The sequence below is a fragment of the Lissotriton helveticus genome, chromosome 2_1 (genome assembly GCF_964261635.1).
Source record: "Lissotriton helveticus chromosome 2_1, aLisHel1.1, whole genome shotgun sequence".
In the NCBI taxonomy this organism is placed as follows: domain Eukaryota; kingdom Metazoa; phylum Chordata; class Amphibia; order Caudata; family Salamandridae; genus Lissotriton; species Lissotriton helveticus.
Genome location: NC_136059.1, coordinates 1,934,788,805 through 1,934,804,815, shown reverse-complemented (window position 1 = coordinate 1,934,804,815; position 16,011 = coordinate 1,934,788,805). Strand labels below are relative to the sequence as shown.

At 42.5% G+C, this 16,011-nt stretch overlaps 1 protein-coding gene across 2 annotated transcripts in view; it reads right to left on the bottom strand.

Annotated features, from left to right (window-relative positions):
- The window catches only part of INPP4B (inositol polyphosphate-4-phosphatase type II B), a 1,970,577-nt gene that overhangs the window by 937,209 nt on the left and 1,017,357 nt on the right, over positions 1–16,011 (bottom strand). For both annotated transcript variants that reach the window (XM_078676858.1, XM_078676856.1), the window contains one exon: positions 2,433–2,537. In XM_078676858.1, the coding sequence (XP_078532984.1) occupies positions 2,433–2,537 (105 nt within the window). The remainder of the gene's footprint in view (positions 1–2,432; positions 2,538–16,011) is intronic.

The window sequence follows — 16,011 nt, the reverse complement described above, 5'->3', positions numbered from 1 at the left end:
GAAATTTTATTAGGAATTGTCTCTTCCACTAATTAAAACCAAGAACAGTGCAAAAAAGCAGTGTTAACAAATAACTGCAGGTGGGCCGACATGTTTCAGCCGACAGGGAAGAGACACCACGGCTTTCTTCAGGGCCTCTGTTCTAAAAATGTTTTTGCTATTGCATACCTCAATAACAACGAAAATTATAAGTGCAAATTTTACAATAAAGGATATATGTGAAGAAATCACTCCATGTTCATATTCCTCCGTGTCAAATGTTGCGTCTCACATCCAGTTTGACCGGGGACTAGACCTCACCTCACCTGGACCAAGCTCAGGAGTTAGGAGGCCACGCTCTGTCCGTCGTTGCCTCGAGTGGATCCCGAGACAAGGGGGAGGCTTTTGTTTCTGTATACTGTGGTTTTGTCCGAATTAAGGCTAGATAGGATTCTGATTCCTGACTCACTTGTATAAGGAGCTTTTTGCCTTCTTTCAAGCCTAAATCTGGCGTGTTTTGAGACCCCCGGTTTTGTTGTGTTATTAACATCTCCCATCAATGTCAACCTTTTCCGTCACTATCCACCCACTCCTTCAGGGATCATCACTTCTATTGATGCCCAGGTCTCTGATGTCCTCCTGCAAGCTACTGCTGCCCTAGCTAACCTCTCATAGCACAGCGTCTCTCTATTTTCAGTCTGGTCCTCTAGCATGTCACCTTAGCTCTCCTATCACTCACTGAACATCACTACTACTTTTCCCCATCCCCTGTCACTCACTGTCTTCCCATACTGGTCCTCACATGCCAGTGCTCCGCTCTAATTGATCCCCACCACACCTTTCACTCCCTCTTACCCTATGCCGCCTCCTCTCCAATCACCTGCCAGCTTCTGGAAGGTAGATCCACAGCACTAGTTTTGTATGTGACAAGTCTCCATTGTAATGTGCGTAACTTGCTAATTTTTGGAACGTCTCGCATATATCACTTAGGCTACAAGTTAATTGCTGCTGATTTTAAAATACATGTCTTTTGAGATGCGTGACTATTTTACTGCTAGTGGTGGTTAAATAAAGCTTTATGTTGCAGTTCATTTTAAAGCGTGCCATGTTATATTGGAATACTGTTGGCCCCTTCACTGCTTAGATGGTTTCAGAGCGGTATGGGGAAGCTATGTTATGTTAATGGGTTAGTAACATGCGCTTTTGGCCAGCCTAAGCCTCATATTGTCATGTTTTACTTGTTTAGGGGTATGTTGTCCGCATCAGCGGTGACAATGACAAGCAGGGCTTTACCATGAAGCAAGGAGTCCTGACCCACACCCGTATCCGGCTCCTTAGCAAGGGGCACTCCTGCTATCGCGCAAGAAGAACTGGAGAACGCAAGCGTAAATCTGTCCTTGGTTGCATTGTTGATGCCAACTTGAACGTGCTCAACTTGGTGATTGTGAGGAAAGGTGAGTTGTATTCATTTTGTAACCGTTATAAACACTTGTGTCGTGTTTTGGAAATACTCTTGTCCATTCCCTGAGTGAATTAGTAAAACCAGTGCATTGTTTCATCAAGTTACTGAGCGGCGAGATCTCAGAACCCTTTCAAGTGCCTATTTTAGCAGTATCATACTTGTTTTTCAGATTGTGCGCTGTGAAGATCTGCGCTTTTCTTACATTCAGGCTGAGGACCAAACTTTGCGTGAAGGAAGATAAGTGTTTCCCATTGGACAAGTAACTACATCGATTGTGGAGGTGTGCCAGTCAGTGCTGCAAAGAACTGGCCACCCAGACCCTGAATGAGAGCTACCTGATCAAAATAAATATGGCTTCTTGTGGCCAGTCTCTTCGAAATAGTGCTGGCCAAACTAAGTGCTGTTTCCTTTAAGAAACAAGCATTGGCATAGCCAATAGGTTTAGCCTTTGGGACCTTATAAATGTTTAGCCATGCAACACTTGATGTTGTTGCACCAAGGATATTGTGCTGGATAACTAAACACTTATAAGGTACCAAAAGCGAGACCTATTGGCTATGCCAATGCTTGTTATTTCTTCCATGTGTTTACTCTTTTAGGGTTTCTTGTCGTGATCACTTTATGCAACACCTTTTAAGAAAGCTGCTAAACCTTTTGTGAAATGTATCAGATTTTCTATCATTTTTCGCGGTCCCTTACATTGCGAGACACACACTTTGCCCCTTCACTCTGTTTTCAAGAGCAGCTTGAGAAATGGCAGCGCGCCGAGGTAGGGACGCACATAAGAGTTACAAGTGGTAAGCGCTCTCACAGCCCTTTCCATCCGTAGCGGTAGGACCATCATGCCTAGGGCGGGAGGTGAAAGATCCTTCATCCCTGGAAATCTCTTGTATCCCATTCCATGCCTTCACAGTGAGAGCACGAGGAGTGAACAGCTGCATGCATTATGGTGCGGCATATTTAGGTCATTCCACTGCGGAGTATCCATTACCTTTCAACTTCCGACTGTGCACATGCATTCTTTGCAAATGTAGATTAATGGGAACAAATTCTAGCGTCTTTTCTCCTTTGCTACTGCTTGACTTGAAAGATGAACCTAGAATGGAAAAAAACCATGCACGGCTTAAATGTTATTTTATAAGAAACAAACGAATGCTTTCAAAACCTTGACAAAACATATTAAGTAAACAACAAGGCCTGCATTCCTGAGCTAAAGCAGAAAACAAACATTTTGGAAATGGTATTATAGTCAAAGCACAATGTTTAAAAAAATATAGGAATAGCAGGGGTGTCCGAGATTGGTCAAGAAGACCATGCCGGATTGATGGGCTATTCATATACAATCTATGTCGGTGAAATTAGCTTATTGGAACTCATTTAATATTGGGGCATATTCAAAAACCTGTCATGGGTCTGGAACTTGGTCCTAATTATGAATACCCCTATTCTAAGGCTTTGCGTGTATTTGTTATCATGGTTAAAAATAGGTTAACATGAGGATCAACATATCCTCTGCACAAGTTTAGAACAGCACAAACATTCAACAATTTGGCATGTATTAACATTACTGGGCTTATGGGACCCTGGCCGCCTGGACGTTAGGTTACGTGATACAGTTATGTTCTACAGAGCACTATATTCCCGGGAGGGTATCCTGGTGCTGAGCAAGTAAGAGTCTAACCAAACCTAGGGCCCAGTGGGACTACTAAAAAACCCAGGACTTCAGATTTTTGCAGAATTCAGTAAGTGAGGAGGAGACTCTAATGTGTAGCTGCAGGTCTTTCCACGCTTTAGGAGCGATGATGGAGAAGCCTTGACCATCGGATCTGGTTTTCCTTACGCGTGGGATTTGTGCAAGCAGGAGTTCGGGGGAGATGATGTGTCAGTATGGATTGTGAAAGCAGCAACTGTCTGTGCAAGTGAACAATGCACCCAACAGGGGGAGCGTGGTTCATAGGAAAAGAGAATATGGCTGGGTCATTCTTTTTCTAGTCTGTTCAGAAATAAATGCATATGCATTAAAGGGACGAAAGCTGCAGATACAAAGACTAAAGCATGCAATGTCAAAGAGGTGTGAACAGCTACCAGGAGTCCTGTCCCTTAAGTGGTGAAACCGAAATACCCACTGGGTTGCAGGTCCCTTTTGAGATGCATGAATGTAGACCAGATGTGTGGAGTAGCAGTGAAGCAGGTTGCAATACAAAGCACGGACACAAATATAATTATGTTTTCTAGATTATTCTAGAAACACATGGTTTGATTTTCATGGCCAACTGGCAGTAAGGACTCAGCCTATATGCCAACCCTACAAAGAAAAATAGATGTACTGCAACAACCTCACAACCCACTTTGCAATATTTGAGTGTGATACGTTTCAGGTAACAATAAACCCATGAGACATTACAGGGATAGGTAATGACACCTCAAACCCTCTTTCATGAAGGAAGAACACACCCAAGAACACAAAAAAATGAGGGATACATTTTAAACATTTATTTTTAAAATATGAACTCTATTCTAAAGCACACAATAGGAAATGTAACCACAATAAAATCAAATAGAATGGCAACAGTAAAGTTTGCACAATGTGCAAATAACATGAATACTCCAAGCTAACATAATTGCTCATTCTGCATGGTGTATCCCATTGTTTCCTGGTGTGAAAGTCCTTGCCAACACTTCGCCCTTTGTGCTCAACTTCTCTAACATTATTTTACTGTTGTTGAAACTCTCAGAATAAACAACTTGCAAAGAGTGACTTGATGCTCTTTTCATATTTAAATCCTGTAAGATTGTGTCCTTTTAAATAATAACAATAAATGACACATTAAGTTATCAATCTTCTAGAAACTCTTCAGAAATCAATAGCAAATAATGTAAAACATAATAGTTAGCTTTTAGATTAAATACTGCAAATATATTCGAGCAAACTTGATTATTATGCTTCAGGACTTAAAGAACATATGACAAACTAAATGTGCATTCTAATAATCACATATATTCATTCACTTTTGATTGAGTGATTGATGAGCACATGTAATAACAAGCATTTGCAATGCAATAGGTCTTGCATTCACAAAGTTTAAGCTATTAGCATTGTAAATGACAATGCCTTTTATTTAAGTTTTGGGTTTTGAAACATAAATTAAAGGCATTGCCATTTACAATACTAATAGCTTAAACTCTGGCAAATGAGGGACCTGTTGCATTGAAAATGCTTGTTTAATGAATCTTTCACTTTTTGTCACTGTCTGTTGAACATCAGCTGCATCTAAGAATTGAAAAGACATATCTTCGCGTCCATTAGAGAAAAAAGGCGTGAAAAAACACTTTAGTTTAGTGCAGGAGGTCATGTTGCTTTAAGCAGTGCCCTTGCCTAGGCTCGAACATGAAACACTTTCATACATATCCGGAGCATGTTTTATCCTCAAAAGAAAGGCTGTAGTCACACCAACTTCCGGGGTCGAATATGAGACATTCTCAAAGAACCAGATTACAGATTACTATATGGTGTACCCAAAAGCATGTGTTTTAAAAAAAGTACCGGAGACTGGAATATTTAATCTAGAGATGGCTAAAGTTTAATGTTTCTCATTGTAGCATCTACAAAGCCTTCTTTCTTTTGGCAGCATTTTCCGTGCACCTAAAGGCTAATTCTCTTATAATTAAAAAAAACCATGGCCAGGAATGGTCTGAAAATCCCAAAGTGAACTCACTGAGGTAATAGACCGGAACATCCCACTGGAGGGGGTAGGAAAACATTCTTCTAAAATCAAAGGGCAGCTGTGTTTTAAATCTATCACCCCTGAACTTCTACGGAAAATGTCAAATCTTGGACAGGTATAACGCATCCCATCCAGAAGTGCATTGCTGATACACACTCACTGGGGATTGTTGGTTAAATGACTTTTTAAGCGCTCTCATCCTCTTGTTTACCCTATACCACACACACTAAAGTGCAAAGCGACCCCTTGTTGAGGGCAAGCGACCCCTGGTTCTCATAAGCCCACTTTCCGGATGCGTCAGCACTCGCAGGTGGCCCAATTCATTCTGCGAGGCTCACTTCTGTCTGCGAGGTGGAGCGAACCATGGATAATATCCTTGATTTAAGTCAAATGTCACAAGCGAAAGCTCCCGGTGCCTTTGAGCATCTGTGACCTCTAGCAAATCACAAATGTCCCTATGCCCAGAGAACTGCAAATTTGAAGGATGGCTGTTTACATATAGTCAGTATATATGCCAGGATGTTGTTAAAGCGATGACATGGTACTACTGAAAAACACAAAAGTTAATTAAAGTAAAAACAAGCACCGACAGAGCTAATAGGTCTGGCTTGTAAGCCTGCAATGGATTTTAGTTTCTAAATATATGTAATAGATATTAAAAGTGAAAAAGTGATAACAAGTTAAAACATAGACTAAAGGTGTCAATTATGTTTGCAAAAAATAACAGAAAGGTAGAAAAAATTAACTTTTGCAATAATACCAACTTTTCAATGTGGTGATTTGCTGGTGATCGCACAATTGGTCACACAGGGGAGCCGGGATTGGAAGTAATTAAGCATGCGACAAAAGCGTTTTAAATGACAGAATGGATGTGCAACAAACTTCTACCGTGAGCTAAACATGCCAAATGTCTGTCGGAGGCGTCTAAGTTATAAGCAAACTAAACAAGTCCATACCTGAATGCGAACATCGCCGCCGGCCTGCGACCAGGAAGTCAGGCAGGCTGGGCGCGACAACCGGAAACAGGAAGTAGGAGGGCGGGAGCCTACCCCGCCTCCCACGGAAGAGCCGCGATTGTTTGGAGCACCGGAGCAGGCAGGAGCCTACCCTGCGCCCCGGTGCCGAAGGAGGGAGGAAGAGTTCTGCTGCCGGGCCCTACAGCTGCCGATGAGAGGAGAGCCGCCGCACGAAGGAAGCCGGTGAGTGGGGCTTCACCTTGTTGCTGAGCTGCGAGGGCGGGGGGCATGTGTGTGTGCGCGCGTGCGGCGGCGGGGGGCTGTGTATGTGTGTGAGCGTGTGTGTATGTGTCTTGGAGTCTGTGTGTATGCGTGTGTGTGTGACTGTGGGGGGGGAGGGGGTGTATGTGAGCGAGTGTCTGTCTGTCTGTGTATATGCGCGCGCATGTGCACGGCGTGGGATGCAACGTGCACGTTCGCGCGCCCAAATCTGGTAGAAATGCTCGTAACACCCTCTTGTCCTCCCTTCCCCCGAGACAGGTATCTATAAGTCTCCAGCTGGACGCATCCTTCGGATGCAGTACCAGCGAGACCTAAAAAAGGAAATATCCAGAAGTGAAAGGATATGAAATTCATGACACAAAGAGCATTATTTACACCCACTCCCCGCCCCCACATTGACTAGTTTACCCTATCACATTTTTATTTTCCTCTTGTTGCATCCCCAAAAAGGTTTCCTTTACATCAAACTCGTACCTCACTTATGAGAAACGGGTGGGGGGCTTTGCCCTTCTCAGAAGAAGTCTACAACCTTGTGTTTTTTGCAAGCAAAGGGTTCTTGATGATATGGTTGATGTTGCTAGTATATATAACCGGAAGATAGGTGCAAAGAATGTTGAAATAAAATATACGTTTTGTTTCTCCACCCAGTTATTGTCTTCTCCTTCGGTCTCCCATGTTTCAATCAAGTGGCCTGCTAAGGCGTGCTAGGAAGCTGCCTTCAGTGGCTGGCATGTTGGAAGGTCTGTGGGCTTCGTCACAAGCACACAGTGGACCAGCAATTTTAGTGCTGTTGTGCCTTCCATTTGGGATTCTCTATCATTGTCCAAGGTCCGTGGGATATTCTATCCATACGAAAATTATAAAGAGAGAGCCCAAACCTTTGAGGCGGGTAATCTCAGTAACCACAGCACTAATCACAACACCCAATACAGCGTTGGAAAGGGCAGCTGCAGCAGAAGGACATAGGATATGCAGACGGATAAAAAAAATTATTAAAAAATTGCAAAAAACTACATCATCCAGAAGGCCGAGGGCCAAAATAACATCAAACAGGAAATAATGTAATAATGTGACTCACTATATTGAGACTGAGAGCCTGGAGGAAAATTGATCGTGAACAAGGGATATGCTATCCCGAAACGCGGGGATTTGTGCCTGCTTGCTTGAGAAACTCCATGCTGTGAGGATTAAATAAAAAAGCACATAAGTGAAGACAAACGCGAGTTCGTCCCGTTTTTCTCCCAGCTGGGGGAATTGGTTGTGGATTTAAATGCGGCGTGGTTCTGCCGCGGGGATTTACGAACCTGCAAGAGAACGCTGCAAATTCTGGAGAAAAGGAACCGAGGGGTATCAATGTATATATATATATATATATATATATATTACCTACTGGCGGTCGCCAGTAGGTATATATAGTTAGGATTTTTTCTCTATGGGTTTTTTGAAAATTCTATGTCTAAAAACTTTGGCGTTTGTGGACGGAATTGGCTGAAATTTTCAGGAAAATGGCACATTTTGTTTCTGAGCAGCCCTTGAAAATTTGGGGGGGGTTCGTCAAGGGGGGGCCGAGAAAAAAGGGGGGTCCCAAAACGTGTTTTTAACATTGAGTTTTCCATAGGGCGGTTGGCCTCACTTTTAGCCCGAACGGCTGAATGGATTTGCACGAAACTTGGCAAAATTGTAGGGACTGGTAGCCCGATGTGCCTTTTGTAGGTCTCAATATATGTGCTCCAGTGGATTTTGAGAAATTAACGTTTAAAAAAAGATATATATCTGTAACAGCGGACCGGGCAGCGCTCTGGTTCGCGGACTTTTCGCGCAACGGAGCTTTGTGAAGCGAAGCTGATTGGTTCTCCGGCGTCTGTCAACATTCCAAACAGTCCGTAGCGGCCGCCATCTTGTCTCTCGGTAGGATCGAGAGACAAGAGGAGGTCAAAACAAAGGGGGAAATAACTATAAGGGGGCATAGTAGATCCTCGCTGACCCCCTAGGTTTGATGTGGAGGTTTTAAAAGGGCCCCGCGGGGCAAAAAAAAAAACAAAATAATAATAATCGAACGGCTGAATGGATTTGCACGAAACTTGGCAAAATATTAGGGACTGGTAGCCCGATGTGCCTTTGCTAGGTCTCAATATATGTGCTCCAGTGGATTTTGAGAAATTAACGTTCAAAAAAAGATATATATCTGTAACAGCGCTCCGCTTCGCGTACTTTTCGCGTTACGGAGCTTTGCGAAGCTGATTGGTTCTCCGGCGTCTGTCAACATTCCAAACAGTCCGTAGCGGCCGCCATCTTGTCCCTCGGTAGGATTGAGAGACAAGAGGAGGCCAAAGCGAAGGGGGAAATGACCATAAGGGGGCATAGTAGATCCTTCCTGACCTCTTAGGTTTGATGTACCATTTTGCCAAGTTTGGTGTAATTCCGTTCAGCCATTCAGGCTGTAGACGTATGTAAATGTCCTATGGAAAATTGCATGGGGAAAACACATTTGAAAGTGTTGAAATTTAGAACCAATTAAAATGTTACTTTGGTTTTGTATTTGTGTGTGATGAAAGTTAATTGGTTATGTATATATGTCAAATGAGAGGAAACCACAGCCATTTTGTGATACTACTGTCTGAGGTACATTTGTGAGGAATTTTTGGTGGTGAATTTCTGGTGTTTGATTTACACAGTACTAACACTTCTGCTACTTTTAAAAAGGTGAGTTGTTAATTTGTAAGGGGAACTATGTTGTACACTTGAAGATAATTTGAAAAATGTTTTCTGTTATTTATTTGCAGTCCTTCTGTTATACTAAATACTTGATAAAGTTAGTTTTATATTATGTATTACTAAAGACGATAAATGAAAGTGATTATTTTTTTCTGCAATTTACAGCAAGCAATTTCAAAATAAAATGGCTCACAATGAAGAGACCGTGGCAATTTCTTTTGAATTGTCCAACACATTGATTGAAATTGAGAGCACCAATAATGAAATATTGTCACAAGGAGGACATGACTTGTATGATTCCATTAGATTGATTGAAATGGACAGCACCAAGAATGAAATATTGTCACAAGGAGATGACTTGAATGATTTCACTACATTGATTGAAATTGAGAGCACCAATAATGAAATATTGTCACAAGGAGGAGATGGCTTGTATGATTCCATTAGATTGATTGAAATGGACAGCACCAATAATGAAATATTGTCACAAGGAGGAGATGACTTGAATGATTCCACTACATTGATTGAAATTGAGAGCACCAATAATGAAATATTGTCACGAGGAGATGACTTGAATGATTCCACTACATTGATTGAAATTGACAGCACCAATAATGAAATATTGTCACAAGGAGGAGATGACTTGAATGATTTTTTTGATCAATCTCTTGATGGCGAATTTATCGAGTGTTTGGAGACCATAGAGTTACAAGAATCATCATTGGAGACTTTTAATGAGGACATTGCTGATGAGGACATGTTACTAGTTCTTTCAAATTTAGAAAATTCTGAAGAATAAATTTATATTTAGAAATCAAAAATTGTTTGAGACATTATTCATTTTTATTTTTAATTTATGAGGTTGTAGCGAAGTGATTGTAGTATAAAATGAGACTTATAGTATAGAGTGCAACATTTTTATGTTACATGGTAAGTTTACTCATATTTACTTCCCTTCTGCCACTATATTATCTCCAATGTGTATTTGACATGTCTTCTTCATCTCCGGCCTCCTTTCTCTCACTGTGTGTCTCCGATGCATCTTATCGCTGGTATTTTGTGTAATTACAGAAGAGAGTAAAATAAAATAGTTCGGAACGTGAAAAGGGGGCAAAGTAGAGTACTCCTCACCCCCTAGGCCTTTTTAGGCGGTCCCAAAAGGATCAGTTTCTGCTTTCCTGAGAGATTATGGTATGAGTTCCATATACCACAATAACTTGCATTACAACATGCAAGATATCTATCTCCTATTACCAACTTTTGGAGATATTCGCGCTAAGCGCGAATATCTCCAAAAAGTAACACCTGCCCTGAGCAGTTCTTAGCCATGTTATCCAATGGGAGGTGGATAACATGGCTAAGAGTATTAGCTCGGTAATGCATGAATATCGCTGAGTTTTTAGCGATATTCATGCATTGCGGCCGTTTATTATCGCATTTGCGATAAACCTTGATAATAGTAAGGTTTATCTTCGATAATTTCTGACGATGCTTAGTGGTAAAAAATTGGTTGGTAAGCATCGTTAGCGATAAATATCGCTTAACTTTGGTAATATGCCCCAACGTCTGTTAACGTTCGATTCGAAGGAAATGAGGAAGTGTTGAAAAACATTGTCTGCGCCATCTTGCCTTTTTTGAAATGCCACACTTTTGTCGTGCACGGCAGCCATTTTAGATGTCTTGACCAGACCCACTCTCTGCACGCTGTCGATTCGTAGCATGGCTCCTCACCCACGCAAGCATCTTCCCTAGGCACTGGTCACCACCGCTCTCTGTCTTATGCATGGGCAATAAACCTCCCCCCATCTGCGCTGCTCTTCCCTGAGAATCACACTCTGTGCCCGCCCGACACCTCCCTTTCGCCCTATTCACTACCGCACCCTCTGACACTCCTCTTTCTCTGTGTCCGATTGTCCAGGCTATCAGCTAGCCCTGCAGATGTAGTTTATGGCCCCAGCTGTAAAGAATCACCCCTCTTCAAAGGAGTTATAGTAGATCAAGGCCCACACTCGATGAGATCCGTCACACCACACGTGTTCCTACTATCTGAAAACCATCCTGTATTGTGATTGGGGAGGGGACCGAGCCTGAAGCGGAAGATTCCAGGAATGACTCTTTGTACATCAAAGTTTTTACAATTATGTGTCACATTAAAAATATATAGCACTCCAACAAAGTAGTAGGAATATAAAACTTTAATAACATATAAATATATACAACAAAACAAAAACAGTAAAAACATTTAAACAACGAAGAGACCGTGGCAATTTCTTTTTAATTATCCAATAGATTTATTGAAATTGACAGCACCAATAATGAAATATTCTTGTCAGTAGCGGTCTGTTGTGCGAATAGTTCCAAGGCAGCAGAACGCGCTGAAATCTAGATGGCACGAAAGTGATGTCTAGTAAGTTGCCGCCCAGCAAAAAACGGCGTGGGGTGCCGCGGGGGTGAGTGAGTCCAGTAGGCACCACAGCTATTCTTACCGGCATTGCAGAATTACTGCTGGGGACAATGCCTGTGCTGTAGCAGGGTCACAGCAGAAACAAAAAGGATTCTGTTGAAGATGTTGTTGGTTTTCAATTTGAAAACAGTTCTGGTGTCAACTGCTATGCTAATGTAGTGGTTAATGTTTTGTTTTCTCTAGAAAATGTAAAAGAGGGGGAGGCAGTCCAAAGTTCCGTTAAAAGGGCAAAGGAAAGGATCGGTGGTTTGAACTATCAGTCAAAAAGGGGAGGGGGTGCAATAATTTTTCCTACCGGGTCACACTGTGCTTTCACCGGAAGTGAGGTCTGCAGGATTCTAGTAATTCAAAGTGAGGCTGGCGCCAGCATGGGAGCGCCGACGTCCCGCGGATACAGTTTCGTCACTCCACGGGCGATCATGGCAGTCATTCCCCATCGGGGGTCGGAGACTCCCGCGGCTCCTCTAGAATCTTCAAGGTCGTGGAGGACTACGGTGGTGGAGTCAACCAGTGACCGGGCCATTTCTTTATGTTGGGCCCGCTCTTGCCAGGTCGACCGCCATTTTGAGAGTTCGGCAGCTACCGGCGATCGCGGGGTCACATGAGCAGACGGGCTCCACCCTGCCGGGCGAGACGTTGCAGCATGGCCACAGTGGAAGAACCCTTTTCCGGGCGCCTGGAGCGCTGAGGGTGCAGCTGGGAAGCCTCCACCTGGGGAGGCGGGAGAGGCCTGTTCGCACCGTCTCTCCCTCCCAGTGCACCCCACGGCGTCTCGCTTGAGATTTGTTATGGCCGGACCAGGCGATGAGGACGAGGGGGGGGTCGGAGGCATGTGCAAGACATCCCCCCCCAGTGTTGTCGCAGCCATTATAAAAGAAAGAAGTGTCCCGTCCGTCTTCGGGCCGGGCTTCCGGTGGATGTCGGCCGGACGCCCCTGGCTCTGGCCCCATGAACGGGTTTCTTGGTTTATCGGCTGCAGCCGGATCCCGTCGGCCTCGGCCCCCCGACCGTTGGTGGTCGGACCGGAAGAGCATGTGGCGGGACTACCTGCAACTCTCAAGGGCCACCGCAGCCGGACTGGGAGAGAGAGGGGAGGGTCGAGGAGACATTCCCCCCCCCTGCAACTGTTCAGCGTTGTAAAGGCAATCCCCTGGCCGGGTCCCGCTGGCCTCGGCCTCTCCTTCGGCTACACCCTACGTTAGGATCTCCTGGCCGAGGCGTGGCAGCAGGACCTGCCTTATATGGGCTGCTCCCGGCTGGGCGTAGCCGGAACCCTGCCCCACCTTGGAAGTTTCCAGAGTGGGGGTGGATGTTCAACTGACTTGCATTTTCCCTAGTCTATCGATTTTTTTGGCGTGGCAGGCGGTGGGACAGCGAGGGGTGATTTGGTTTCTCTTACTGTTTTTCTGGTCTCTCACCACTGGCATATTTTAACGTTTTCTTGTTTCTAGGACATTAATAGGTTTTATCATTACGTTATGTTATCGTTTCTTTGTTCGTTGTTTAATAAAAGTTCATGTTCATCAGTGGCCTACTGATTTTCGTTTTCCTATTTTTTTCTTTCCAGGTTGTTTCATGGTAAAGTTTCTGTTAACAGGATACAGTGATCACTTCGTTATTATTGCATATGTCCTTTTCACTAGGGGTGCTCTCTGGTCGGGCCAGATGACGTATCTCTAGTAAATGGTCCGGGTGAAAAAGGTGCATCAATCAGTGGGGAGTAGATAGGCATGACAGATTACAACGGGGGAGAACGGTCCGCATTACGTACCCTTTCACTACTTGCAAAGATTTTCCTACGTTTATTTGCAAACAGGGAATACCTCCAAAAAGAACTAATTCCCAAACAGTCAATGTTCGGACAATCAATCAATCAATGAGGAATGAAATAGGTACGACGTGTTAAAGGCTTGCGTTACCTACCCTTCACTATCTGCAAAGGGAGATAGAATATTCCTATTCTTCCTCGTTTGCAGGTAGAGAAGATCCTTAAGAGAATTAACTTCGAACAATTCAATGCTCGATTGAAACAATCAACAAGGGGTACTGTGAACACAAATGAACGCCGCTTATATACATACGCATTGCTATTTTCAACAGGTTGTTCCTAATGTTTCTATTTTAGCGAGGTCAAAAGAGATCCCATTAGTGGCCTACTGATTTTGCTCGATTCCTTTTGTTTTTTTACACGATTTTTCGCTATCTGCAAAGACTAAACAGAGTATTGCGACTCTGTGCTTGTTTGTAAATAGAGAATGAACCAAAGAGAACAATCAATCAAATGGAGAGAGAAGCAGGCACGACGGATTACAAAGGGGGCAAAGGGCTGCGTTAACTACCCTTCACTATCTGCAAAGAGAGAGTACTCCTAATAGAAATGAGGGGTGGGGGGCAGCAATCAAAGCAGATCAGTGTGCATAAACACGAAAAAAAAAATTCTTACCACGTACTTGACATTCGACAGCTTATGATATTTGCTATTAAAAAACCATTGAAATTCACTGAAAAAACCATAGGTTATAGACCATATATAGTTAGGAATTAGCATTTACAAAACCTTGAAAATTCACTGAAAAAACCATAGGTTATAGACCATATATAGTTAGGAATTAGCATTTACAAAACCTTGAAAATTCACTGAAAAAACCATAGGTTATAGACCATATATAGTTAGGAATTAGCATTTAAAAAACCTTATTTTACTCACACAAAACCATTGAAATTCCATATATAGTTAGTTGCACTAACTATATATCGCGCACCCGCAATCCACTGCTGATGATGTCACATATTACATCATTCATGACATGGTCAGTGACATCACTGATGACATCACTGATGACATCTCAAATGACATCACTGATGACATCACTGATGACATCTCATTTGACATCAATGACCACATCACTGATGATATCATTCATGTGACAATACAATGCATCTCCTCACACTTTAATATAACCTCTGTTACACCCAGTGTTAAATACAGAGTATAATTTTTGAAACCATTGACACACCAATACTAGTTACTACATACGCACTCAGTGATTCCTATGTTTACACACACATTCACTCATTTACCCATACAATCATTCATACATACAATCACTCATCTTTACAACACTATCATATGCACTCATACACCTATACAGACTCTCACACTCTGTCACTCATCCATGGAGTTACTCACACACCTAGTCAGTCCTGTAAAGAATCAATCACACTTCCATTTTCTAATCTATACAGTTAAACATAGAGCACCTTACATTTTGAAACATATACTAACACATAATTACTCTCTTATACAATCATTGATACAAGTACACATTGATCTGCACAGAGTCACACACCTCCCAGCCAGCCACACACACACTCAGTCTCCCATACAAATACTTGGGCAATCAATCAATAACCCATATAGTTACTCATATAGCTACTGATCAACACATGCAGCAGTTTACAGAACAACAGACATAATGATGCACAAATTAAGACAGTTTAGTCACTAACCCATGCACTCAGTGAGACACATTTAATCACTCACTCATACAGTCAGTCACGCACCTACTAAATCCTTCATCCAGACACTTCTACATCTACTCATTCTTCAATATGTAAAACATATTTAAACTTTACAGAAACACACAGTCACTGGATGATGTCATCAGTGATGTCATCAGTGATGTCATTTGAGATGTCATCAGTGATGTCATCAGTGATGTCACTGACCATGTCATGAATGATGTAATATGTGACATCATCAGCAGTGGATTGCGGGTGCGCGATATATAGTTAGTGCAACTAACTATATATGGAATTTCAATGGTTTTGTGTGAGTAAAATAAGGTTTTTTAAATGCTAATTCCTAACTATATATGGTCTATAACCTATGGTTTTTTCAGTGAATTTTCAAGGTTTTGTAAATGCTAATTCCTAACTATATATGGTCTATAACCTATGGTTTTTTCAGTGAATTTTCAAGGTTTTGTAAATGCTAATTCCTAACTATATATGGTCTATAACCTATGGTTTTTTCAGTGAATTTATATATATATATATATATACATATATATATATATATATATATATATATTTATTCAAACCAAAGTTGCCCTGAAGAATTTGAGAGCGCTCACAACAGCGCTCTGACCCTCCAGCCTTCACTTGCAGCCTGCCTTCTTGGTCCACCTTTGTTTGATGTGCCAAAGCGTTTCAAGGTTTTCAAGGTGTCACCACCTCTTCCTCGGGGCTGCTGACAAAACGACATCTGAGGCTTGTATGTAAATTCAGGTTTTTATTTCTATACTTCCCCGCCTCCATTGGGCGTGTCTTGGGCGCAGGTTTTCTCAATGCCACCTGGGATTTGAAGTCCCACATACAAGCGTGGCAATAAGGCCATTGTTTTTTGTTTGGTTTTCAAGAAAATCA